Source organism: Phlebotomus argentipes, unplaced genomic scaffold (genome assembly GCF_947086385.1).
Source record: "Phlebotomus argentipes unplaced genomic scaffold, Phlebotomus argentipes genome assembly scaffold_18, whole genome shotgun sequence".
In the NCBI taxonomy this organism is placed as follows: domain Eukaryota; kingdom Metazoa; phylum Arthropoda; class Insecta; order Diptera; family Psychodidae; genus Phlebotomus; species Phlebotomus argentipes.
Window position 1 is genome coordinate 12,882,321 of NW_026776177.1, and position 24,275 is coordinate 12,906,595.

General features: G+C 43.0%; 9 protein-coding genes across 10 annotated transcripts; 4 read left to right on the top strand and 5 right to left on the bottom strand.

Annotated features, from left to right (window-relative positions):
* The first annotated feature begins 24 nt into the window (after window positions 1-24).
* Window positions 25-1,199, top strand: LOC132260766 (tetratricopeptide repeat protein 19 homolog, mitochondrial). The gene has a single exon (XM_059759086.1). The coding sequence runs from the start codon at window positions 25-27 to the stop codon at window positions 1,096-1,098; it is 1,074 nt and encodes a 357-aa protein (XP_059615069.1). The 3' UTR covers window positions 1,099-1,199.
* On the bottom strand, window positions 1,107-9,079 carry LOC132260759 (vigilin). The gene is made up of 7 exons (XM_059759075.1): window positions 8,978-9,079; window positions 8,758-8,837; window positions 5,677-5,759; window positions 5,473-5,609; window positions 2,261-5,307; window positions 1,534-2,115; window positions 1,107-1,455 (listed from the first exon to the last, which is right to left on the bottom strand). Exons 3-6 carry the CDS (start codon window positions 5,690-5,692, stop codon window positions 1,560-1,562), a joined length of 3,756 nt encoding a protein of 1,251 aa, XP_059615058.1. The 5' UTR covers window positions 5,693-5,759; window positions 8,758-8,837; window positions 8,978-9,079; the 3' UTR covers window positions 1,107-1,455; window positions 1,534-1,559.
* Window positions 6,004-8,742, bottom strand: LOC132260771 (uncharacterized). The gene is made up of 2 exons (XM_059759092.1): window positions 6,648-8,742; window positions 6,004-6,569 (listed from the first exon to the last, which is right to left on the bottom strand). Exons 1-2 carry the CDS (start codon window positions 6,969-6,971, stop codon window positions 6,384-6,386), a joined length of 510 nt encoding a protein of 169 aa, XP_059615075.1. The 5' UTR covers window positions 6,972-8,742; the 3' UTR covers window positions 6,004-6,383.
* Window positions 9,080-9,393: 314 nt separating the features above from the next.
* On the top strand, window positions 9,394-12,667 carry LOC132260763 (enolase). Its single transcript, XM_059759081.1, has 2 exons — window positions 9,394-9,545; window positions 11,216-12,667. The coding sequence occupies exon 2, from the start codon at window positions 11,223-11,225 to the stop codon at window positions 12,522-12,524; it is 1,302 nt and encodes a 433-aa protein (XP_059615064.1). The 5' UTR covers window positions 9,394-9,545; window positions 11,216-11,222; the 3' UTR covers window positions 12,525-12,667.
* LOC132260770 (ras-like GTP-binding protein RhoL) lies at window positions 9,553-11,129 on the bottom strand. Its single transcript, XM_059759091.1, has 2 exons — window positions 10,899-11,129; window positions 9,553-10,834 (listed from the first exon to the last, which is right to left on the bottom strand). The coding sequence occupies exons 1-2, from the start codon at window positions 11,012-11,014 to the stop codon at window positions 10,384-10,386; spliced, it is 567 nt and encodes a 188-aa protein (XP_059615074.1). The 5' UTR covers window positions 11,015-11,129; the 3' UTR covers window positions 9,553-10,383.
* LOC132260761 (elongator complex protein 2) lies at window positions 12,636-15,749 on the bottom strand. Its single transcript, XM_059759078.1, has 4 exons — window positions 15,564-15,749; window positions 14,934-15,116; window positions 12,832-14,858; window positions 12,636-12,768 (listed from the first exon to the last, which is right to left on the bottom strand). The coding sequence occupies exons 2-4, from the start codon at window positions 15,060-15,062 to the stop codon at window positions 12,636-12,638; spliced, it is 2,289 nt and encodes a 762-aa protein (XP_059615061.1). The 5' UTR covers window positions 15,063-15,116; window positions 15,564-15,749.
* A 97-nt stretch (window positions 15,750-15,846) lies between these two features.
* LOC132260762 (solute carrier family 28 member 3) lies at window positions 15,847-18,982 on the top strand. 2 transcript variants are annotated; one of them, XM_059759080.1, is made up of 6 exons: window positions 15,847-15,892; window positions 16,309-16,352; window positions 16,414-16,639; window positions 16,710-17,050; window positions 17,661-18,053; window positions 18,111-18,982. In XM_059759080.1, exons 2-6 carry the CDS (start codon window positions 16,314-16,316, stop codon window positions 18,927-18,929), a joined length of 1,818 nt encoding a protein of 605 aa, XP_059615063.1. In that variant the 5' UTR covers window positions 15,847-15,892; window positions 16,309-16,313; the 3' UTR covers window positions 18,930-18,982. The 2 variants fall into 2 exon arrangements, with proteins under 2 accessions (XP_059615063.1, XP_059615062.1); XM_059759079.1 differs by lacking the exon at window positions 15,847-15,892 and having other exon boundaries at window positions 16,012-16,352.
* Window positions 18,983-19,104: 122 nt separating this feature from the next.
* Window positions 19,105-20,126, bottom strand: LOC132260769 (ceramide-1-phosphate transfer protein). The gene is made up of 3 exons (XM_059759089.1): window positions 19,882-20,126; window positions 19,612-19,823; window positions 19,105-19,549 (listed from the first exon to the last, which is right to left on the bottom strand). Exons 1-3 carry the CDS (start codon window positions 20,001-20,003, stop codon window positions 19,254-19,256), a joined length of 630 nt encoding a protein of 209 aa, XP_059615072.1. The 5' UTR covers window positions 20,004-20,126; the 3' UTR covers window positions 19,105-19,253.
* A 1,363-nt stretch (window positions 20,127-21,489) lies between these two features.
* On the top strand, window positions 21,490-22,362 carry LOC132259883 (uncharacterized). Its single transcript, XM_059757691.1, has 2 exons — window positions 21,490-21,600; window positions 21,940-22,362. The coding sequence occupies exons 1-2, from the start codon at window positions 21,592-21,594 to the stop codon at window positions 22,189-22,191; spliced, it is 261 nt and encodes an 86-aa protein (XP_059613674.1). The 5' UTR covers window positions 21,490-21,591; the 3' UTR covers window positions 22,192-22,362.
* The last annotated feature ends 1,913 nt before the right edge of the window (window positions 22,363-24,275 follow it).

Consider the following 24,275-nt stretch of genomic DNA (forward strand, 5'->3'; position numbering starts at 1 on the left):
CTCGGCAAATTCAACTCAATTAAAATGCAAGTAAACGCAATGAAATTCATTGCGAGATGTATTCATCGGATCCGCTGCACTTCCGAGAATATTTTCCCATTGTCTGCTCAGACTGTCAGATGGAATTGCCCTGTGAAATCAGAAGTAATTCCTGTCCTGGGACAGACACAGCACCAGACTTCTCATGGACCAGGAGTTGTTCTGGGGAGTTTCTACTTCTGGAATATATTTAAGAAGAAAGACGATAAGGAGGAAACACCCGAAGACAAGCTGATAATGACGATAAAGCGATCGATTTTGAGTATTCAACGTGGCGAGTATAACAAGGCTGAGCAGATGCTTCATCTGGCTCTGAGAATGGCACAGGAATTGCAACATAAGGATGGTATCACCTACATTTACGACGTGATGGCAAACCTAGCCTTGGAGAAGGGTGACTTTGAGAAGGCAGAGAAGCTGTTCGTCAACGTAATGCAGAGACTCTTTGGGGAAGGCTTCAAAGAGAGCCACATTAAGATGCTTCACATCAGCTCCAAGATAGCCCACATGGCGGGACTCCAAGGAAACTTCGAGAAGGCAAAGCAGGGCTTCGAGTGGACACTGCAGAAGCTGGAGGAGAAGCTGAAGATACGGGAAATTGAGGAGGAACTTAAGGATGTGCGAGAACTCTGGGGAATGACCAAGAATTGGTACGGACAGACACTCTTGGAACTGAACAAGGTTGAGGAGGCGAAGCAGTGCTTCTTGGCAGCATGGGAAGTATTTAATGAGTTTCATGATCAGCTCAATGAAGACGCTTTGATGCTTCTCAACAATCTGGGTGTCGTGTGTATGCGACTAGGAGAGACTTCAGCCGCTGAAGACTATCTCCGGAAAGCCATCACAGTGTCCAAAGAGATTCCCGATTTTGTGGAGGTAAACGTCTTTAGAGCGAACCTGGGTCTTGTGTACCTTCAGCAGGGCCTCCTCCAGAGAGCCACCGACATTTGCAGCCTCTCGTGGCGCCTCAGCAAGAAAGCCGAGAACGACAGGGCCTTAGAACAGGCTGAATACTGCTTAGACCAGATCAAAAAGCTGACATCAAGCAGCAAAGGGTGAAGAAGCAATTAAAAAAGAAAAAGAATTTATTACAATTGTTTGTCTCAACTCAAATGCTGGCTTTTAGTGCACTTCCCAGCAATAAAATTGTTCACCCACAATGGGATCTCTTCTATTTTACCTCTAATATATGTTTTTCTCATTTTTTTCTCTTTAAATGTATATATAATTTTCTCATAATGTTTCCATCTCTCACTATAGAACATCCTTCTAAGAGTGTGATTCATCATGCGCCGTTTTCTAATCTTATTGTATACAGCTTTTCCTCTGCTTCTTCTCAGCATTAACTTTTTTCATTTGCAAGTTTTCCTTGATGTTTTTCTTTTATTTTCTTCTTTTGCACCTTTTCGCCACAAACTACAGGAGAAAAAATACAAGAGAGAAAAAAAGCTTTAATTACAGCATTCATGCAGAAGTGGACTGCATTCAACTCACGAATCTTTGTGAATTGTCCGCCACATTTAGCGCGGAAGTCCCCATGCGGAGGCAATGGTTGGAGTATCATTGGCGGCCGGAGCACTGGAGGCCAGCCCGAAGTCAGGGAAGTCCTCGTGTGAGGACGTGTTGGGCGCCTTCTTCTGCCACGGCGCCCCCTTCACCACAAACCCCTTGGGCGGCTGCTGGCCAGCAGATTCGCCGCCGGAGCGATGATTAAGGCCACTTTTGGTGAGCGCCTCCTCAAACACGTCGCTCACACTCATGGGCTGATACGCCGGCTGGGCATCGGCCACATCCTGGAGGTACTCCTCCTCGAGATTAAGTATGTAATCCTTGCACTCGGCCACCGCCTCCTCATTGCCCACGATCGTTACTTGGTTGGGATTGGCGTCGCCTGTCTTCGGAAACTTCACCTCCACCTTAAACTCATCCATGATGCGCCTGATGTTGCGTCCACGTTGCCCAATCAGGCGTGGATAGATGCGCACATCCACCTCAATAGTCTCCTTGGCCAGCTTGTTGAGATCATTAGCGATCTTCATGATGGCATCGCGGGCTGCATAGGCCGCTTGCTCATATCTATAAGGAGAAAGAAGGACATTGATAAGAGATGTACAAAGGATTGTTGCATTTAGAAAATCTAAAAAAAGTATCGAAATCTATACAGGATCTGCACAAAGACTGTGAAAATGATATTAAAAATAAAATAATAATTGCTACTCACCCTTGGATAGTGATGATATTATCAGCGACATCATCCTTCTTGGGGAAGGATATCTGCACTCCGTGATCAGCGCGTATTTGATTGATCACGTTCCCCTTGCGACCGATGATCTTGGGATGATAGTCCGAGTCAATCTCGACCTTCAGCTCGAACGATCGCAGCTCACGATCCTTCCTATCCTGCTCCAATTCCTCGACACGCTTCAGCACCGCCTCCTTGGCATCCTCCACATTCGTCGCAGCGCCTGTGATCTTGATCACATCCGACCTCTGATCAGGCGGCGACAGCTCAATGTGCACATCATATTGATGCATCAGTTCGCGCACACTCTGCCCCTTCTGACCAATTATGGAGCGATGGAGGTCGAAACTCACATTGATCTCCTGTGTGATGGGGATCAGATCAAAGAGGGCCTGCTTAGCCGCCTCGCACTTGTCACTGCTGCCCGTGATCTTTATGATGTCACACGATCGCACACCGCCGTCCTCAGCTGGCATTCCACCGGCAGCTCCATCGCCACCGTTCAGTTCCGTCATTGACTCAGCACTGTTGAGCTCGCGATCGGGGAACTTGATCTGCACGTCGAAGCGCGCAGTGATGTCCTGCACCTTTCGCCCCCTGGAGCCCATGACGGTGCGATGATGACGTTGTGGGATCACACATTCAATCGTCACCTGGTTCTCGAGGTTGTGAATGAGCTCCTGAATGCGCTGCTTGGCCGCATCAATGCAATTTCGTGCTCCCTTGAGAGTTACACGATCGCTGTCCACGCCAGGCCTCGGGAAGGAGATCAGCAGACCGCCACACTCCTCAGCAATGCGATGAAGCACTTCACCACGCTTCGCTACAAAGTAGCGATGATGCTTGGGATCAACATTGATCTCATCCTCCACGATGTTGTCAATGTCTTTGATGATCAACTCCAGCTGCTGCCGCGCCGCCTCGACGCTATCCTTGCGCCCTATGATGGTGATCACCTCTTTGTCCTCATCTGAACTTGTGGGGAAGACAATGCGCGCCCCTGTGTTGTCCCTGATCTTCCTAATGGACGCACCATTCTTGCCAATGAGGAACTTATGATGCTGCTGCTTCGCTCTCACTTCAGCCGTGAAGCTGCTCTGCTGACGTTCGTTGCTCATCTCAATCAATTGCTGCTTCGCCTTCTGAACATCCTCCTTAGGTCCACGAATGGTCACCTTGTCACTTTTTGACTCAGGTGTCGGGAACTTTATCGACACATTCCCACACTCCTCCATAATGGACGAGATCAGTTTCCCACCAGCACCAATGATGAAGTTGTAGTATTCAGGCGGAATAACAATTTCCTCAGTCACAATATCACTCAACTCATCCTGAATCTTCCTGATGCGGTCACGCGCCTCCAGGACATTCTCCTTCTTTCCCGTGATCATAATCACCTCATTCTCATCCCCCTCAGCTGGCAAGTCAATCTTCGTGTGAGTCTCATCGCGAATCTTCTTGATATTCGCACCACCTTTGCCAATGATAAACTTATGGAACTGCTTGAAGATCGGCAATTCCATGATGAATGACGACTCCTGCAAGTCCTTCACAATCTTGAGCAAGTGTTTGGCGCACCGATCAACATCGTCCTTCGGTCCACGGAGCTTCACGGTGTCTGTCTTATCATTGAGATTGGGAAACATGATCTGCACGTGCTTAAAGCGCTCGCGAATCTCCTTAATGTTCTCGCCCTTTGCACCAATAATCGTGCGGAACAGACGATGATCAATTGTCACGTCCTTCTCCTTCTCGTTCTCCAATTTCTCAATCTTCTCCGTTAGCTCCTTCTCTGCCTTCAGCACACCATCAATCGGACCCTCAATCCTAATGCGATTCAAGCCATCCTTCTCCTCAATGTTGATCACAACATCCAATTCATCTTTGAGACGGTTAATGTTGGTGCCTGCCTTTCCAATGATGTGCTTGTAGTGCTTCGGATTGACAGTCATGTCGCGATAAGTCAGCTTGTTCACATAGTCGTCAACAATAGCGGACAATTGCTCACTAGCCTTGTTCACCTGATCAGGTGGACCCTCGATCTTGATGCGATTGTCCCCAAACTCCACGTGAACATTGACAAACTCCGCACTCAACTCCTTGATGTTGGCTCCCTTGCGTCCAATGATGTACTTGTGGATCCATGCCGGGGCATTAATGGTCAAGCTCTTGACGCTGTTCGCCTTGGCGCACACAGTGCTGAGGGCATCACCAAGATGTTCCTGCGGCCCACGAAGAATGATCGTGTTCGTGGTTGAGTCATTGGGAGGAATCTCAACGGACACACCAGTGAGCTGCAGAATCTCCTGAATGGTCGAGCCACGATTTCCAGACACATACTTGTGCTGCTCGCGCGGCACTTCCATGCTCACAGTGGTGCACTTGCTCTCCATCTCCTTGTAGATCGCCTCAATGCGCGACTTCGCCTCAAACACGCCCTCCTTCTCGCCCGTGATGATGATCTCGTCCTTCATGACCGACTGCGGAGGCACATTGATGCGCGCTCCAGTCTCCTCGATCATCTTATTGAGGTTCTCACTGAACGGCCCCAAAATGAACGGATGATAGATCTTCGGCACGGAAATCTTCTCCATTGCCTTGCGACTCTGCTCATCACTGATCGTCTTGATCTCATGTTCTGCCTTCTCAATGCCCTCCTTCGTGCCAGCAATCGTGATCAGTTCGCTCTCATCCGAAATATTCGGCACGGAGATCTTCGTCGACGTCACCTTCTCCAGTTCCTTGAGACGCTCGCCCTTCTTGCCCAGAATCCAGCGATGATGCTCCTTCGGAATCGGCACTTGCTTGCTCGCCTGCGTCTGGAAATGCACCAAAATCTTGCGACGTGCATCCAACACCTCAGAGTGCTTTCCAGATATCAAGAAAGTCAGTGACAAGTCCTTCCCACTAGAGATCTCAATATGTGCTCCAGTGTCCTTCATGATGTTCTGGCAAGTGCGCAGAGACTCACCCTCGCCAAACTTCTCAGAATCAAACTTGCGCTCGCTGTACGGAACACGGAACACCTGCAAGGATACAACGGACATTTTATTTCACAGCCAGAGTAGCTCAGTAACTTTCAAGATTTAACCCAATTCGGAATTAACTTCTCACTCACATTATTGTTATGTCAATATCTATCAAAGAGATTCCCTTTGCTTCAAGATCATGATATAAATTCGATTACTCACTTGAGTCACAACGCTGCTTCCAACCCGCATATTAGTCGAATTATGAGCGGGCATCGCCGGCGTTGAGCTCTCGGGCAGAGCCGGGAATAAGTCATCATAGTTGAATCCAGCCGATTGTTCACCCATCGGCAAAGTACCTAAAGAAGTAACCAGGTGAAAATTAAAGCTAGTGTTATTATCATATAATCGGACCTTTAAGCTTACCAGAAATTTCCTCCATCGTTGCTATTGTTAGTCTGAATTCAGAAGAGACAAGTCCTATTCCAATCCAAGTCGTTACAGTAGCACTAGAAGAAAACAGGGAAGATGAAAGTGCGTTAATCAAGCACCAATTTTCTATCAGTGTTTTTACAGAGCAAAGAGGGGATTCATCGTAAAATTTGGCAAAATGACGGCCAAAAGAGGCAAAGGAAAAATGCATATGAGTTGCAAAGAGACACAGACAGCCTTTAGGTCAAGGGCCACGTGAGAATAAAACACACTCAAGCACTTCCCGTCACTCTATTTGTATTGTGGCTCAAAGTAAAGAGTTCAATAGCATGTGGCGTAGAATGCATCGACAATTTTCTCTCCCAAAAATTCCCTCATCTTATCATACGAAATTCTCTGATAATATTTTTTGCCTAGCAAACGTAGCAAACTCAACAAGTAGGGCAACGAATATGCGAATAATGAAATGAAAATGTCACTGTTTTGCATTTTCTTTAACTCATTTTTTTGTCTCTTGATGAAAAACCACAGCTACAGAATGACAATTATACAATAAAAAGAATAAGAGGGCAGTGAACTTAACTCCTTCGCTGCATTACTAATAAGTTACTTGATTTGCAAAACAAAATGCCCACCAGAAAAGAAAACTAATCCTGTTACATAGACACATGATATGATTAGAAGTATGTTTTCACACAATCTTAGAAATATTTCTCAATTGTATCTTCCAGAACATAGGGATGAACATTCGGCGTGAGACGCTCCACAGGATAACCATTGCGATCAATGACAAATATGGTGAAATTGCAATTTATGAATCCACCCATATTTCCAGGTCGTTCAGCCTTTAGGAACTTGTAGAGAAGGGCCGCCTTCGCGCCATTGACCTGAAGGAAAAGAAAGCCAAGACATTAGAGAATATTTACTCAAAAAGTCTCTCAACACAGAACAAGAGCAATACTCACATCAATCTCTTGAAATAGATCACCAACTCGAAGGTGCTCTTTGTCGATCATATTCATGATTTCTCTCATGGAATTCCTTGGGCCAAATTGCGAGCACGGGAAAAGGAGAATGGCAAAATCGTGATCCTCATACTTTCGATTGAGTGTATCCAATTGTTTGAATTTACCCAATGTGGCAGCATCATTTGACGATATATTCACAATCAGACACACTTTCCCCTTGTACACCTCCAGCGATATTTCATTCCCATTGGCATCCGCCTCTCTGAAGTCGAAGATAGACTTCGGCGTGGGCATTGTTGTCATTTGATCCACAATATCCATATTTCTCTTTGCCTTTCACGCTCCTTTCTTTTCCACAGGATCGAATCAATGAAATCCACCAAAAGTTCAGCACACAAGACAAAACCACCTTTTCACTGCAAATGCACTCTTTCAACTGTGATTCCACCGTCAAGAAGACATGTATTTTATAAGGCACATGCCAATTCGCACGATGGATGTGCCACTAATTCGACAGAATACATTAAATTACAATTAGTACTCAATTGTACTTAGGATATTCTAGTCACCCCACTCTCTATCTCTCTTCAGAATGACAATCAGTTCCTGGTTTTTGTTCCCTTTCTCACTCTCTGGATTTTCTCTGACCTGCTTTTTCTCCCATCGAGTTTAGTTTCTTTCAGAATAATCAGCAGATGCCAGGATAAGATAAATTAATTGGGGTAAAGTTGCGAGATAAGATTTCGAAGCATTATGGAATTATCATTATTATAATCTTCCCAAAAGTGCATTATTTTCTATTACATTAACATTGCACACATTTCTTAGTAATCCAAAAGATTTCCAGTGAGGAACATTAAACAAAATATTTTAGGAAAATACTGTTTCATAATGAATAAAAAATCTACTTAAATCTTTTTGGAAAAATGGAATTAAATGTATAACGTTCATCTAAAGAGTAAACGTTGTGTGCTTTTTTTCTTGTAATAAAAATACTCAAACCGTCTGTCTTGTCGACCTGAAAGGATTAACCATCTCCTCATGAGTTCTAAATCTAAATATCCTTATTGATATCTAGTAGCTCTTGCGTGGGTAAATTCATTAAAAGACTAAGTAGAGTGAAAATGTTAAAAATAACCCTGTTTTCTCACTAACATATTGATTGCACTCCTGAGGGTTAAAGATTGAGATAAATTGAGCACGTATTTTCGCTTGTTTTGCAACATATGGACAGGTCAAAGAACGACAAAGTTCAAATAAGTGACTTCAAAATATCAATTACTGAGGAAAGTTCAGGGAGTCTTCGGCTTTCTAATCAAATGGAAGCTGCTGCCCAAAGATGGGGGCTTAGCTTCGAGACTTTCAAATGGTTTTTTTTTTGTATCAAAGCCTGAAGTCAAGGGCAGTCCTACTTGAGAAACCGAGAGTTGCATTACCGGTGTGATTCCTGGAATACATGGAAGGATTCACTCAAGGTTCTTCACCTCGCGCGAGATTATTTTTACATGCTTGAATTACCAAGAGTGAACATAAACTAAAAATAATACTCATAATCTCTCGAGTGTCGTTCGGAAGAGACAAAAAAGGAGCATTTGCAGGCACTCGAAAAACCTCAAGGATCACGATTCGCGGACTATCACGAGCCTGGCATGTGAACGGGATGAGCTGAGATGAGACGATCTGCTGAGCGGTTTCAAATGACTCGCAAGTCTGGTGAATGTCCGATACACGTGGCAACAGACACAAGATAAGAATTGACTGTCTTTTTGCCATTTACGCAATCTCGGGATCGCGACTTCTCGCCAAATCCATCACGTCTTCCTCCGATTTGCCGGGCAAGAGTGGCTAGAAGAGCGTGACGGAGGCGCTGAAACATTGAGCGAGATGCTTCTCCGTCTGCCGATGGGTAGTGATTGAGGAATTTGTGGGTATTTTCTTGAGGAAATTTCTCATGACGTGTCATGGAGAAAGACGGGTTTTTACGTATGCCACGGCACGCACACATAAAGTGCTATTTTGAGACGCTCCCGTGTCCCGGGGAATGGTAAATAATACACAAAACCACGAAATGGTGGCAAAAGTATTGAGAGATATGGAAAATACTCACTCTACTGCTCTCCAGTAAGTCCGGTTCAGAATAAGATCAAGTTCACAAATCCAGCTTGAACCACCTACGTGTCAAAATCCCTGAAAGCACACGTCGTACAGAGTTATCTTTGAGTGAAAAAAGCGAGCTAAATAGTCACAGTTGCATGACAAAGTGCACACAAATCGATCAAGTGATCAATTGTGAGTGGAATTAATTATGTAATTGATGAGAAACGCACCGGGAGACTGTGAAATTTCCTCAAAATATGCGATGCAATGAGAAAATTATTCTCACCGTCTGACAGTACTAAAAAGATGGATGACCACGTGAAGTTGCCGCTGAATCGCCTTTCCGGCCGCCGATTGCGAGAAAAACTGCCCGAAATGTGGCGAAAGGTGGGGGGAACCCGACTGACTGAGTCTGAACCTTAATCTCGCTGCAAATTGCGCAAAATTACTATGAAGAACATTGTTTATTCGGCACTTTGAATGCTTCAGATGTCCAGATGGTTGGGAAATAGTCTATAGTGAAGTAAATCACTGCAAAAGGGCCCAGATCACTGAAAAAAGTGCAGGAAAATGTGTGAGGGGGACGATCAGTCGGGTTGTGGCGAAGATGGGCGAAAAGTGTCGGCGCGCCATTTGTCAGAACTTCACCTTCACCTTCATTTCACCTTCAGTGTTTGGGGAGAAATCTGCTGCTCCAGTGATCTCTCACATTTCCTAAGGAACACTCTCGAGGCAATCCACAGTGCACCACCTCAGCTTTCCAATCATATCACCTGCTTTGCGGTTCATCCATCAACTGTGAGTATTTCTTGTCGAGAAGCTCTCATTATTGATTTTTCTGCCCATGTCCAGACGCAGAAAAACCAGAGGTGAACGCCTCACACAAAATAATGGGAATCCAGTTTTTCCCACTGGCTTTTACTGGGTCAATGGAAAATTCCACGTGTCTGACTATCGGGAGGGAATTGCAAAACAGCTTGCACTGACCTTGAACCGTCCTGAAGGAGAAGTCTCCATTTTCACAATCCGGGAATTGTATTGTATAAATCCGCTGCTTGTTGCCGGGAACGCCGGACTCTATCTTAAATAAGATCACAGTGCGCGATTCGTGCTAGAGCTTCCTTTTTCAGGAGCCAATAATTTTATGTGAAAATAGCCATAATCACCATAATGTTGTGTTAAGAAGAAACTACAAAATACCTGCTTAGTTAAGTAAGTTTATTGAATTTGCTTGCTGGCAAATTTCATGGCGGCTGGAAAAAGTCATTTACATTTTTAATACACTCATTGCAATTTAGATTGCAATGGCAAAGAACTTCAAAGGGAAATAAGAATTAATTCTAAACATAAATTTTCAGTTCTGAATGCAATAATGAAATCGAGAATCAAGCTTTGAATCAGAATCTTGTGGATCAAGGAAAAGTGAGAAAAATCTCCAGAAAACTCTCCTACTCCAAATGCTTCGCAATTATATTTTTATTTTCATTTTTTGAATTCTCACATTTTCTCCATTTTATTGCACCCGAGACTTGGATTATTGAATCACACACTTATTAAGTGTGTGACTCATTTTTACAGATTTCAGCATTAACTTTAAAATTTTCTTCAGCAATTTAAAGAGACTTATTGAAAATGATCACCAGCACCAACAGGAGCAGCTTTCGTCACTATCCTCACTATGATTATCCTTAACGCCAACCACAGACGCTCTCACTGCCTCGTGAATGGCTAATTGGACGTTTGTCTGGTTCTTTGCCGAGCTCTCGATGAATGTGTTGGCATTTATTCGCTTCCTGAGCGCTTCACCTTCGCGTGTGGACACTGAATGGGCGGATCTCAAGTCTTTCTTCGTTCCCACAAGGACAATGGGCACATTGGGTCGTGTTCGGCGGAGTTCCGGAATCCACTTGAGTTCGATGTTGTCGAAAGATGTGCGCTCGAGAATGGAGTAGCACAGGAGGAAAGCATCGGCTTGTTTGTAGAATGCTTGGCGAATTTTATCGTACTCCTCCTGGCCGGCAGTGTCGTACAGTTTAACGCAATACAGCATACCGTCGAGTGTCAGATTAAACTCCTCCTTCTCGTAGCTAATCAAGAGACCATGAGAGCACCTTCAATTGACTTTCACAACCATCTTGGATTGAGACTTACATTGTGGCTTCGTAGGTTTCCTTGAAGGCTCCGTCTGTGTAGGCGAACAGGAGGGATGTCTTGCCAACTTGTCCATCACCAACAACAACGATATGCTTAACATTGTCAAAAGACATACTAATAAATGGTCAGGAAATTGTAGAAACCTGCACTGACTAATGCCAACTGATGTGGCTCCCAATAGAATTCAACCTGATATTCCGTTATCTTATCATTTGTGCTCTCTTTCTGATGTAGTCTTTTCTCTGTTTGAAGATATTGATAAAAGTGAGAGAGTCTATTGTGTAGTTTAATCTGTATTCTCTATTCTCTTTCAGAAGAAAAATGGTTCTGCAGAAGATTGTGGCTCGTCAGATCTTCGATTCGCGTGGAAATCCCACCGTTGAAGTGGATCTGACCACGAATCTTGGGATGTTCCGGGCTGCTGTGCCATCAGGCGCTTCCACTGGTGTCCACGAGGCTCTGGAGTTGCGTGACAATGATAAGAACAACTACCATGGCAAGGGTGTTCTCCAAGCTGTGAATAACATCAATAGCATCATCGCTCCGGAGTTGATCAAGTCGGGTCTGTGCGTGACACAGCAAGAGGAGGTGGACAACTTCATGCTGAAGCTGGATGGGACTGAGAATAAGAACAAACTGGGCGCCAACGCCTTGCTGGGAGTTTCTCTGGCTGTGTGCAAGGCTGGAGCGGCTGCTAAGGGTGTGCCTCTGTACCAGCATATCGCCAATTTGTCTGGCAATCCTAACATCATTCTTCCTGTGCCGGCATTCAACGTTATTAACGGTGGCAGTCATGCTGGCAACAAACTAGCCATGCAGGAGTTCATGATTTTGCCAACCGGGGCGTCTTCATTCACTGAAGCCATGAAGATCGGGTCTGAGGTTTACCACCATCTGAAGAAAGTGATCAAGGATAAGTTTGGCCTCGATGCTACTGCTGTTGGCGATGAGGGAGGTTTCGCTCCCAATATTCTCAATAACAAGGATGCGCTGTTCCTCATCCAAGATGCCATTGCCAAGGGTGGCTACACTGGGAAAGTGGAGATCGGAATGGATGTGGCAGCTTCGGAGTTCCACAAGGACGGACAGTATGATCTGGACTTTAAGAATCCTAATAGTGACAAATCTCTGTGGATCTCGCCGGATAAGCTCACTGATTTGTACCAGGAGTTCATCAAGGAGTTCCCAATTGTGAGCATTGAGGACCCCTTCGATCAGGATCACTGGGATGCCTGGAGCAAGATGACTGCCGCCACGAGCATCCAGATCGTCGGAGATGATCTCACGGTGACCAATCCGAAGCGCATTGCCACAGCCGTGGAGAAGAAGGCGTGCAACTGCCTTCTGCTGAAGGTAAACCAAATTGGCACGGTGACTGAGTCCATCAAGGCGCACAATCTGGCCAAGAGCAACGGCTGGGGCACGATGGTGTCTCACCGATCTGGCGAGACTGAGGACACTTTCATTGCCGATCTCGTTGTGGGTCTGAGCACTGGCCAGATTAAGACTGGAGCTCCGTGCCGCTCTGAGAGACTGGCCAAGTATAACCAAATCCTAAGGATTGAGGAGGAATTGGGAGCTGCTGCCAAGTTCGCCGGTAAGAACTTCCGCAAGCCACAGTAAATCATCACACACATGAATTCTCATAAACAGTTTGGAAGGAGAGACAATAGGAAGCGGCTTTAGAAGCAAAGAGTTCTTTCCTTTTTATATGCATGTAATACTTGAAAAGTATCAATAAAGGATTTTCTCGTTGGGACATTGGAGATTGAATATTCTCAGCAAATGGTCATCTCCGCAGCTGGCGAACTGAAGAGGTTTTCCTGGTCGGAAGCGCAAGCTCTTCACTGTCAAACTGTGTGCATTTCTGTGAAACAGAGGGGAACGAATGAAGACAAACAGATCTCTCACTCAAATAAGGATTACTTACGAATTGTCAATTATCTGAAGAATCTCCCATTTGTCACTCAGAGAACATATGGCTATCTTTCCGGATTCGAAGCCCACAGCCACGAATAGTTTCTCCTGCACAAATTCTCCGGCGAAATCTAGCGCAGTCACGGATTCGTCGGTGAAGTTCTGTGTAGCCAGAGCGTTGAACTCACCTAGAGACCCATTAGATGTGCCTGATTTTCTCCAGGATACCAACTTCCCATCCCTAGAACCCGTTGCAAAGACTTTAGAGTCATGAGACCATCCACAACACCAGATGATCCTTGTGTGAATACCATTTGCTTTATCACTGATCGCTGTGCAGGAGAATTTTTCGGCATCTGACGACTGTCTCTCGAAGACGCTGAACTTGCGATCGCGTGAAACCAACAAAAGCTGTAGATTGTCCGGAGAAAAGCGGATTTGTGTTACGGTGAGTTGATGAGCGTGTAGGTTTTGAGTGGGATGCCATGTGCTAGTGTCCCAGAGAATGACTTTGGCATGTTCAGCATTGCTAGCTTTGCACGAAGAGGCCAGAATCTTCCCGTCCGGACTCACAGCGAGAGCATAGACATCATATCCGTGTCCATAGAGTTTCTGGAGTTCCACCCAGAGGGAATTCTGCTTGAGATACTCTTCATTCGGTGGGGAATCCAAGACAGCGGTCAGAATTGCAGTGTCTGGAGTTTGAGCTGAGAGTCCCAGAGCAGAAATTTCCACTCCTGCTACGTCACTGCTCAGCAGACTTTTAAGTTCCTCATCCTCTGTTGGCTTGCAGATAGCTTGGAAGTTTCTTGCAAAAATTGTAGGCGCCTGAAAGCACCTGATGATCTTCTCTTCGGCTGCGGAGAGGAATTTAAAACGCGACATTGGCACTATTGCTTGCAAATCGTATCCATGGATCTGTGGTCGGGCGATTTCGTGCCATGTTGTGTGATCTTCGTGCTTCCACTGTCCATGAATCCTTGTAGTTTGATCTGCAGACACAGATATTAAGTATTCTCCAAGTGGTTCCCATGCAATCTCCCGGACAGCTCCAAAATGACCCCCGAAAGTGCACGTCACGTCCCAGTTTTCACTCTCTGGCAACTTCTGCCAAATCTGCAAGCATCCCTGGAAGTTCTGCGTGAGTACGGCGTTGCACTTCTCACCGAATTGTGCCGTCAGAAAGCCCATTTGATTGCCTCCCAAGTCACCCAAACGGACTTCTTCCAGCCACAAGCCATCGGATTGTGTCCAGATCACTGCAGACTTGTCTATAGAAGCCGAGAGAACTTTAAGATTCCCGGCAGAATTCCTTCCCAACTGTACACTATACACCCACCCTTCGTGGCTCTTTAGGACAGACTCCAAAACCACCTGGTAAGTCTCATTGCAGTGCTGGAAGTTGAGTCTCTCGAGGTGAGTCCGAGCCACATCGAAATCATTCGTCAGTGGCGCTTGGAATGCTGAAACTCGCCACAGTCGGACATTATTGTCTTGAGAAGATGTGGCTATGGTTATCTGCTGACCATCTGAACTAGTGTCAATCCCTCGAATCCAATCCGAGTGTCCAACAAGAGTTTTCTTCAGTTCAAACTTTCCCTTTTCCTGGTCAGAATCTATGTAAAGATTAACCCTGCTTTCGCTGGTGGCCACAAGGAGCATGAGACTCTCTGTGTTGAGAAATTGCGCCATCCTGATCGCCAGACAGAAGCCTTTTCCTAGATTCAGGGTCTCTTTCACGCACACATTTTCCTCTCGCCTTTCCCACACTTCAACGAAAGAATCCTTGAATCCGGCTGCAATCGTCATTTTTCCAGATAGTTTTACTCCATCCACTGTGCAGATACCACACTTTCTGCCACTTTCCAGAAGAACTTTAGTTGGGAAATCTTCTCCATCCCGGAATAACCACAGAATGACAGTGCCATCATCGGAAGCAGACATCAATGCCAAGTCTTCATTCTGGTCGCATTGCATCCACTTTACCGCGTTCACGAGTCCTCTGTGACCAGTAAGAATCTGGGTAATTTGCCAGCTTCCCTGAAAAAAAGCCCAATTAAAAGATAGAGGCTTTCTCAACAAAGAAGCTATGAGTCAAATAGGTAAAATACACACTTGCTGTTCCTTTGTCGTTGCCACACTGTTGCAGGTGCCAAAGGCAATAATTCCTCGCGAGATGCACCAATCCACAGCACCGGAAGTCCGGTTGCAAGCGGCTGATGTGTACAAATTCTCTATTTTCATCCTTATGAATCAAACACGTGTAATTTGTTTACGCATCGAACGTCAAACTGCTTTCTGACAATGAATCAGGGCCGAATTGGAAGCCGGAGATTTTTAAATCACGTGACTTTGTTGGCGAAGAAAATAGTGGGACAAGCCCATAGACAATTGGAAGAAAATACATGAAGACTTGAAATGAAATTCCAAATCAATGACAAAAAATGTTGATCAGCACTTTCCTCATTCTAATAAGATATACAAAAGTATTTCCAATATATTATTCTCAATTATTAAAAGAGAATTTGCAAGACTGAAGCAAAAAGGACATCATAGGAAAGACTGCGACGCAATTCTCGCTTGCGAGATAGACTTTCCTTCGCAGCTTTCTTGTGTGACCACAAGCTTTGCTCTTGGTAATAAAAATACCGATGCTTTTTTCATATCAAGATCGATCAAAGTCTAATTGGCCATCGCGCTAATCGCATTCAAGTTTACCGGTCAGTAAATTGACTGATAATTCACCTTTCAAGTTCAAGGGTTTCCGCATAGTTCTTGCGCAAAATGCTCACAGTTGTTATCCTGTAGCCTAGATCCGTGGTACACTGCCCTGTATCTCGAAAATTGGGTTATTTCCCGAGATAGAACAACACGTTCACCTCAAAACAATCAAGACACGAGATAAGATGAGCGCGGGAATGAAATTGAAGTGTATTTCGAAGAAAATCCAGAGATTTAATCAATTACTTTTATCATCAACAAAAATGCGATAAGCACTCAGAGTATCTTCAACCACTTCCAAGTCTTTCATTCGCAATTGAACAATCGTGGACTATAGTCACACTTTTCCTCGGGTAATTACTGTCTTTTCCAATATGTATTTTAGTATTTTCTCACGATGTTATTCCACTTGAAATTCGCCAACATTTCTGTGAGTGCATACAGTGAATAAAAAAAGTGACAAGAGAATTTACTGAAGAAACCAGTTTCTAACGATCCACGAATGAGTTTCGGCTCGAGAAATTTACGTCTTTTCAGTAGTATTTCGTTGCCTCAATACCTTTAATCAAGTTTGAGCTCTCTAGTCTGTTTTATTACACAGTTTCCCTCAAAGATAACGCATTTCCAGACGGTTTGCTTGCTCCAAAAGTATTGAGTGTTCGTGTTTGCGATTCATTCATTAAACGTGACGAAATGATTCATTTTACAAATAAATGTCGTGAGAAAATGCAGTTTGCCATCGAATTATAGTGTAGAATTATATTCACAGAAGCCATGAGTGGAGCTGAAAATCGTGCTTTTGAGTTAGAAGAGGTAAAAATTTAGCGACTTACAAGCCTACAAAAAGTAATTCACGTGCTTCTCTGATTTGCAGACTCATCTGGAAGTTGCGGAGAACAACGAGAAGAAGGAGAAACTCGAAAATGACACCAGCATTGCAGAAAATCAGGAAAACTCTCCGCAGAAAGCAACTTTCTTGGATATATTCTGGTCATTCTTGGCTAAACACAAGGCCAAAATCATCATTGCCATTCTCATCATACTTAACATTTTAGTATTTGTGTACTTTGGCTTCGCAACACACTTTCACGTGGAATACAGTAAGATATTTCCCTGACTTTGCTATCTATTCAAGAGGTTCAAGAGCACTTATATTGGTTTTATTTTCAGCATGCAACGTCGACGGCAATTGTGATTTGGGCTGGTGTCACGGTTATGGATTCCTCGTCATTCTCATGGTGCTGGTCTATGGTGGTCTTTTCTACTTCCAGGTGATAAAGCGCTTCTGGGGCCAGGCGATCTACAAAAGCGTCATTAATCCCTTGTCGCAATTCATACGAAGTATCTTCAGATTGTTGTACGTTCGCGTCGGTGCTGTGATAATTGTTTTGGCGGCATTTGTTGTGTTTCTGGTGTTTGAAACCTCAGACAACCGAAGTAGACTTCGAGGACTTGTAGGAATATGCATTCTTCTATTGCTCGGCTTTATATTCTCCAAGCATCCTTCCTATGTAAGTGATTTTAATTTGTGGATATATTTCCGTTCATTTCCTGGATTATGGCTTTGGCAGATTAGATGCAAATGTGCAGTTCTCTGTGCTTGTTTATATTTATTATCTGTTCATTTGCATCTAATTGTGCTGGGATTTCTGGATTAGTCACCTCATCGCAACACGTTTTCGCGATGGATCGGAAAAGTCAATGTCATGAGATCTAAAGTAACTATAGTATGGTCATAAATTGTGCTAGAGAGGGAAAAACATTTTCGATATAGTTCTATTATCATCACTTGAATTGTTTTCAAGAATTCTTTATTTCTGTAAAAAACAATATGTTTGCCTTAATTTTTGGGTTCTATTGGCATCACTCGAGCCAAAGTTGATGTTGAGATTAGAAAGGTCTTCAAGATCATCAATATTTTTCACCTAATGTTAAAAGTTTGTTTTGCATATTGAAATCACGCCCCTATCAGTCAAGGTGGCAATGTTATTCGATTGTTATGAAATGGATTTACATCAAAGCTCAGTTGTGAATTCTCAGAATTTTGATATCTATTTTAATAGTTTCTTATATATTAATTATTCCCAGAATTAATTGAATATTTTATGACCTCATTGACAGATAAACTGGCGGCCTGTGATCATGGGAATAATTCTCCAATTCCTTTTGGGCCTTTTCTGCATTAGATGGGACGTTGGACGCAACATTTTTGATTGCATCGGCGATAAAGTCGCAACTTTCCTGAATTATGCCAATTATGGCGCTGAATTTGTATACGGCGAATTTTTGATTTCTGCAGGAGTTTTCGCTTTCACCGTTCTCACCGTGATCTTCTTCTTCAGCTTCATAATATCAGTTTTGTACTATCTCGGCGTGATGCAGTGGATTGTGACCAAGCTAGGATGGCTTCTTCAAGTAGTCCTAGGCACAACAGTTTGCGAGAGTGTTAATGCGGCAGGAAACATCTTCTTGGGTCAAACGGAGTCACCTTTGCTTATTCGGCCGTATTTGAAGGTGATAAAGAGGCAGATTTTAGTAATTTCATATTAAGGCAACATTGTTTGCTTGCAGAAATTGACTCTTTCGGAAATGCATGCCATCATGACATCAGGATTTGCCACTGTCGCGGGATCAGTTTTGGCAGCCTACATTTCGTTCGGCGCCAATCCAGCCTATCTAATCACAGCTACAGTCATGGCAGCTCCTGGAAGTTTATGCTACTCAAAGCTCCTCTACCCCGAAACTGAGAAGAGCACCACTAGTTCGGACAACATAGAAATAGAGAAAACCAGCGATTCATCAATTCTGGACGCTGCCACAAATGGTGCCGTAACAGCGATCTCTCTTGTCTTGGGAATCATCGCCAATCTCATTGCCTTTGTGTCCTTTATCGCATTTGTTAACGGATTGCTGGGATTTTTCGGGAATCTCGTTGGTTCTGAGGATATCTCACTTGAACTGATATTTGGAAAGATCTTCCTGCCTCTGGCGTGGATTATTGGCGTGCCAAATGAGGATTGTGATCGCATCGGACAAATTATTGGCATTAAGACAGTAGTGAATGAGTTTGTGGCCTACAAAGCCTTGGGTGATGCCATTAGAGAGGGCCAGGAGAATCCAGACGTTGCTCTGCACCCACGAAGCATTGCCATATGCACTTTCGCGATTTGCGGCTTCGCCAATCCCAGTTCTGTAGGCATCATGATTGGAGGTTTGGGCGCCATGGCGCCTGAGAGACGATCAGCGATCACTGCTGTAGCCATCAGGGCATTTGTGGCTGGAAGTTTCGTCTGTTTCATTACAGCCAGCATTGCTGGGATTCTAATGGCAGACAACATGTTCGTCACAGAGTCAAATGTAACTGTTAATGCACATAAGGTCTACATGTAAATCGATTTGAGACACATTTTTAATAAAAGTGTTTAGATTAGTGTTTCGTACAACTTAACTGCATTTTATTTCGCATTGTTATTGTACTCTACATAGTAAGCTGTAACACATAATCGATAAAATTAATATAATACAATAGAATCATCATTCTCATAATTAATAAATGAGAACATCTGGCAAATTGATAAGAAATTATTGACTAACAGCAAACAATAATTATCTAAAATCAAGCAGCACTGGGCAATTTGCTAAAAAAGACCCTTTAGGTCTTTGTAAAGTCCTTGGAATGAAGCAATCACTTGAGCAAAAGGGTTGCGGCTGGTCTCACGGAAGTCCGTGCAAATCATGAGCAGTGTACATTGATTGAGTGCGATCGTAGACCTGCTTCAGGACCTCCAGCGTGTGTGGAAGAGCCTCAATGGCGGCCTCCTTGTCCTGGCAGACTTTATCGAGCAAATTGTCGCGTGTGGGCAAACCGTAAACCGCCACCGAGACGCCCTTCCGGATGAGCCATGGATGGAAGTTCGCCAAGGTGGCATTGTAGGCATTCTGGCAACACGTTCCCGTCTTATCGTCTGGGTTCAGTTCCCCCAGTTGTCGCAAAAACTCCCTGATAAAATCTGACAGAAGAAAAACCCGCATTAGCTTCAATCCGAATATGATAAAGAAATCAATCAATTACCCAGGCCTCGATGAAGGCGCAAAAGTGTTCGGCTGCCCGACACGTAGTCCTTCTTCTCGAGCAACCCGCTGTCCTTCTCGTAGTTGATCATCTTCCGGAAGGAAGTGAAGTGTTCCTTCGCCTCCTTCGTGCGGAACTCCTCCAGAATCTCAACCTTGGACTTCACGTCGCTGCTGACAAAGCCAAACACCTTTCCCATCAGCTGAAAGAATCTACAGACAAGCAAATTGATATCAATTAAGTGATAGATTGTTGGGTGTGCAACAGTACTTGTTAAGCTCTTTGTAGCCACTCAAGTAGGCATCCATGAGCACATCCTCTTCCTGGCCTTCGAGGCTCTGGGAAAAGTATCCCTCGCACACTGTCAAGCAGAATCTGTTGTCGCTCCCCATTTCTTGGACTATAACATTAACATAAAACTACAGTAAATCCTGAAAAATATCCACTAAAACTCTGCGTGTAAAAACTTGTTACCAACTCATTGCCATATTGACACAACTGCCCCTATAAAATCGATTTCTACACACCTTTGTTTTCGTCTCAGCTGAAGGCCCCATAAAAATCTTGTCGTGGAATTGTGTTCATAGTGTCGTAGGACAATCTTTGTTTCAGCACCTCAGTGTTCTAAAGTAAATATACAGAATTTTCCGAATTTTCCTTACTATAATAAGAAATACCGAAAGATAGAGAAACAAGTAATAGATCTAAAATCTCTTGAGAAGCCTATAAACCTTTTTTTTAATTCTCTTATAAACAACAATTATCAAATTCGAGCAAATTTAGGCTTTATCCAATTTATTTCAAATATACATTTATTCAGAAATAAATTCTATTAATTTCTAAATTATTAAAGAAAATAGTCGCGTTTTCATCATGCCATATTTCAACCTTATGTCTTTGCTCGTTGTTTTTTTGGTCAAAATTTTATAGCCGAATAGTAAATCTGAAATGACGCAGTTGATAAAGCAGAATAATTTACAAATGCCAAAATCAATCTTAAATGTGACTAGAATGCAAATGGCTCGAATTACGATAAGTAAAGAATAAAGATTGTTCCAAGTTGTATTTTTGCATAGAATCCATGGAATATAATTTTTTAGTTCCGATCTTTGAAATTGATTGTAATGTTTCTTTTGTTATCTCAAATTGCGACGATTAAATTATACTGGAAGTAATAAAAAATTCTGTTTGAATAAAATAAAAGTGCTCTCATTCTAATTCAAAACACGATAGAGCAGATTGTGAATATATCAAGCAACGATCTTCTTTAATTTATGATCTCGCTTTTGGTCCTTCGAAGCGGGAAAAATGGAACTGTTTGATTGATGTATTTTCCCACGCCTAAATTTGTCCTGAAGTAAAAAATCGATGTTGAAAACAAAGTGTTGATAGGAAATGATAGGGGAATCGCTGTTTAACTTTCATGGTCTAAGGTTATCTCGCCGATTAGAAGAGCATGTTTTTATCCGATCGGACATTAATCAATCTCAGCATCTGAATTATGCTGGGAATCATAGTAAAGGTATGCGGATAAGTTCGATGGACCCGCGTGATTCATTGTTAATGCAGAGTGTGAAGCCGAAATTATGTGAAGGTTAATCTGACGCGTACGTGCTGAGGTCTATCTTTGACACACTAAATAAATTGTCAAGTGACCAGTAGCCACAACCCAATTGTTATATCACACTCAAATTGCATCAAATTTCATAAACACTCAGCTTTTGCTTTCAGCATTGCACAGCTACCAACGTTACACGAATTGAATAAACAACAATCGAGGTGTTGTACATGGTACGAATTTTAATTGCAGCTCCAATTGTATCGTGATCAAATGAAGGATGATACTGTGCTTTTCATGGATGGGTTTAAGCACTGAGTATAAATACAGTGCGTTCCTTATCAGCGTCAGTATCGTTTTGACTTCTCCAGCAGTCAAGTGAATTTTCTCTGTTTTAAAAAATTTTCTCAAATCAAACCAAAATGAAAATTGTAAGTGAAAAAAGTTCATTGCAAAAAACACATGATCAGATCAGTTATTAAATATTTGCATTGTGGTTTAGTGAAATAAGTTCAATTTTAAACCATCTCCTTATTGGTGTGATGTTAACCCTTCAATGCTGAATAGGACTAATGTGCTTCACTTTCTAATAAATCTCTTAAAATTATTTTCACATTTGGTGAACTAAGAATACCACAGTTTTATGCAAGAACTTCTCAAATACGCCAGGATATATTTTATGCAAATATTTTTGAGAATACATTAATATCAAATTTTGTTTAAAATTGAAATGTGATGACAAGTGAATCGAGCTTTGTTTCATTTTTCAGGTTGCCATCTTCCTTTTGATCGCCGTCTCTGCCGTTGTGGCCAAGCCTAAGCCGGCAGTGATCGCCTATTCGGCTCCCTACGTGGCTGCAGAGCCTGCTGCAACTGTTGTAGAGAGCACTTATCACGGCGTCTCTGCTCCTCTTGTTGCTGCTCCTGTTGTGTCTGCATATTCCGCCTACTCAGCACCACTGGTGGCTTCGCCCTATGCCTATAGTGCATACCCTTATGCTGCGAGCACCGTCTATGTTTAAAGGATGACCATGGCAAGTGACCAAAAGACAACTCAGGCCCTCTCAAATGTCAAATACTCTTCAATTTCCTCAACAATGCACACACTCAGCCAACAATTGACGAGACAATTTTAGCGACAAATTCCATCTCCATGCTTTTTTGTAAAAAATCACACAAGTTTTTGTTAAATTAAGATCGATTTTTTGAATTTATTGGTCGTGTTTTTTACATTTTTTTGAGGTTTTGTTGGCGTTCGGTATTGTGAAGTCCAAAACAGAGAATTTCTTGGTTTTGTTGGAAAGATAGCATCAACACCCTTCCCTTCCTCCTCCTATGCCACTTGAGGTTGTGCTATTGTGCTGAGGAATTGGTGGTCATCCCTCGATTGGCTGGGAGACACTTAGTAGGCATACTTGTATCCAGAGTATGGGTAGTAGCCGCTGTATCCGCCGTAGCCAGTGTAGGCAAGGGAGCGCACATAGGGAGATCCGTAGGATCCATAGGTCAGAGGAGCGGCGGCATAGGTGTTGGCGTAGGGGTAGCCGTAGTATCCGGAGTAGGAGAGTGGGGAGTAGCTGTAGGGGCTGACAACGCTTGGGGCAGCATAGGTGGAGACGACACCAGCACCGCTAGCGGCAGCGACGGCCAGAAGGCAAGCGAACACGAACTGCAGGTAAAGAATAAGGTCACAATTATTTTGTCTCAGCTCTCAACTTCACCATCCAAAGACAATTTGGAGTGTGAAGACAAGAGAAGAAAGAAAAACTTCACAGAGAGACACTCACAAGCTTGAACATTTTTGTTGGTTTTTGGGAGTTTTGGTGAGCTCAAGTGAACTGGAAGACTAAACTCTGTGGTATGATTTTCCAGAAAATGATCCACCTCTTTTATACCCAGCGCAGAATCATTTGGTCAATCAGGAAGCCCACTAACACACCCAGTGTAGTTTCGTGTTGGACCCACCGAAAACGTGTCTATGGCCAAAATGTCAAGACATTTTTTTCCCCTCGTGGAGACAATCGCTCTTAGATCAAGTAGGAGGAATTGACTCACACACATGTGTAACGGATATTGCCGAATATCTTGAGGACACAATTTTTTCTCCTCCACCTCAACTCGTGCACGATTTCCTTTTGGCATTAGGCGTTTCTGACGCGGAGACAAAGGCATTGGATAGTTCAAATCGAGTTTGCTAATTTTATTCAAATAAATCTTATCTTAATTGTATTTTATACACTTTGGCATAATGACAACATGAGACGAGACAAAAGTCACAATATTGAATATTCTATGGCTATTTTACAAATACTATAAATAGGTGACGAGGTAAATCGAGAAATGATACTGAAGACGAACCATATCATTTTTATGGACAGTGCAAAGTAGAAGAATGGGATACAAACATTAAATAAAATGCATTGAGAATACTTGACACAAACTTGTAAACATTAGTTCCATGCCTTTGAAGGTAAAATTAAAGCATTGCAAACTGATTTTTTTTTATAAATAAGTTAATTTAATTTAATTACTTAATAGTTCTCTCTATATTGGAGTGTTTCAAATATTTGCTCACTTACTGTATAGCCTGTTGGACTGAAAGATCGCCTCGAATTTAATTCAGTTAATATGATATTCCAGCCAATCTCTGGTTATATAATTCTCTCCAGAGGAGGAAATTAATGAGGTGAGCGATATATTGATATTTAACATTTGTCCACAAAATAGCGTCATAATTGAGAGAAGAGCGTATAAATTTGCATAGGAAATAAAAGCATTTGCTTTTAAATGTCTTCTCTCGCGTAATTTACAATGGAGTGTGTGCGTAAGATTAGTGTTATGCATTAATTCTTTCTCAATGGTCAAGTTTGAAGCCTTGATTGAGCATCTGAGGTCTTCTTATTGATTACAATTTCACGTCAAAGGCCCTCAACAGTTCACAAAAGAATCGTCACAATGCTGAAATTTCTCAATGTTTTTGTACGCGGATTCATAAACAAATTGAAACAGAGCAAATCCGGGATATTATTGGGTTGTATTAGAATTATTGTTACGTAATTGGACTCTGAAGAGTGATATACAACCTCTTTTTCGTGCGTTCTTGGCA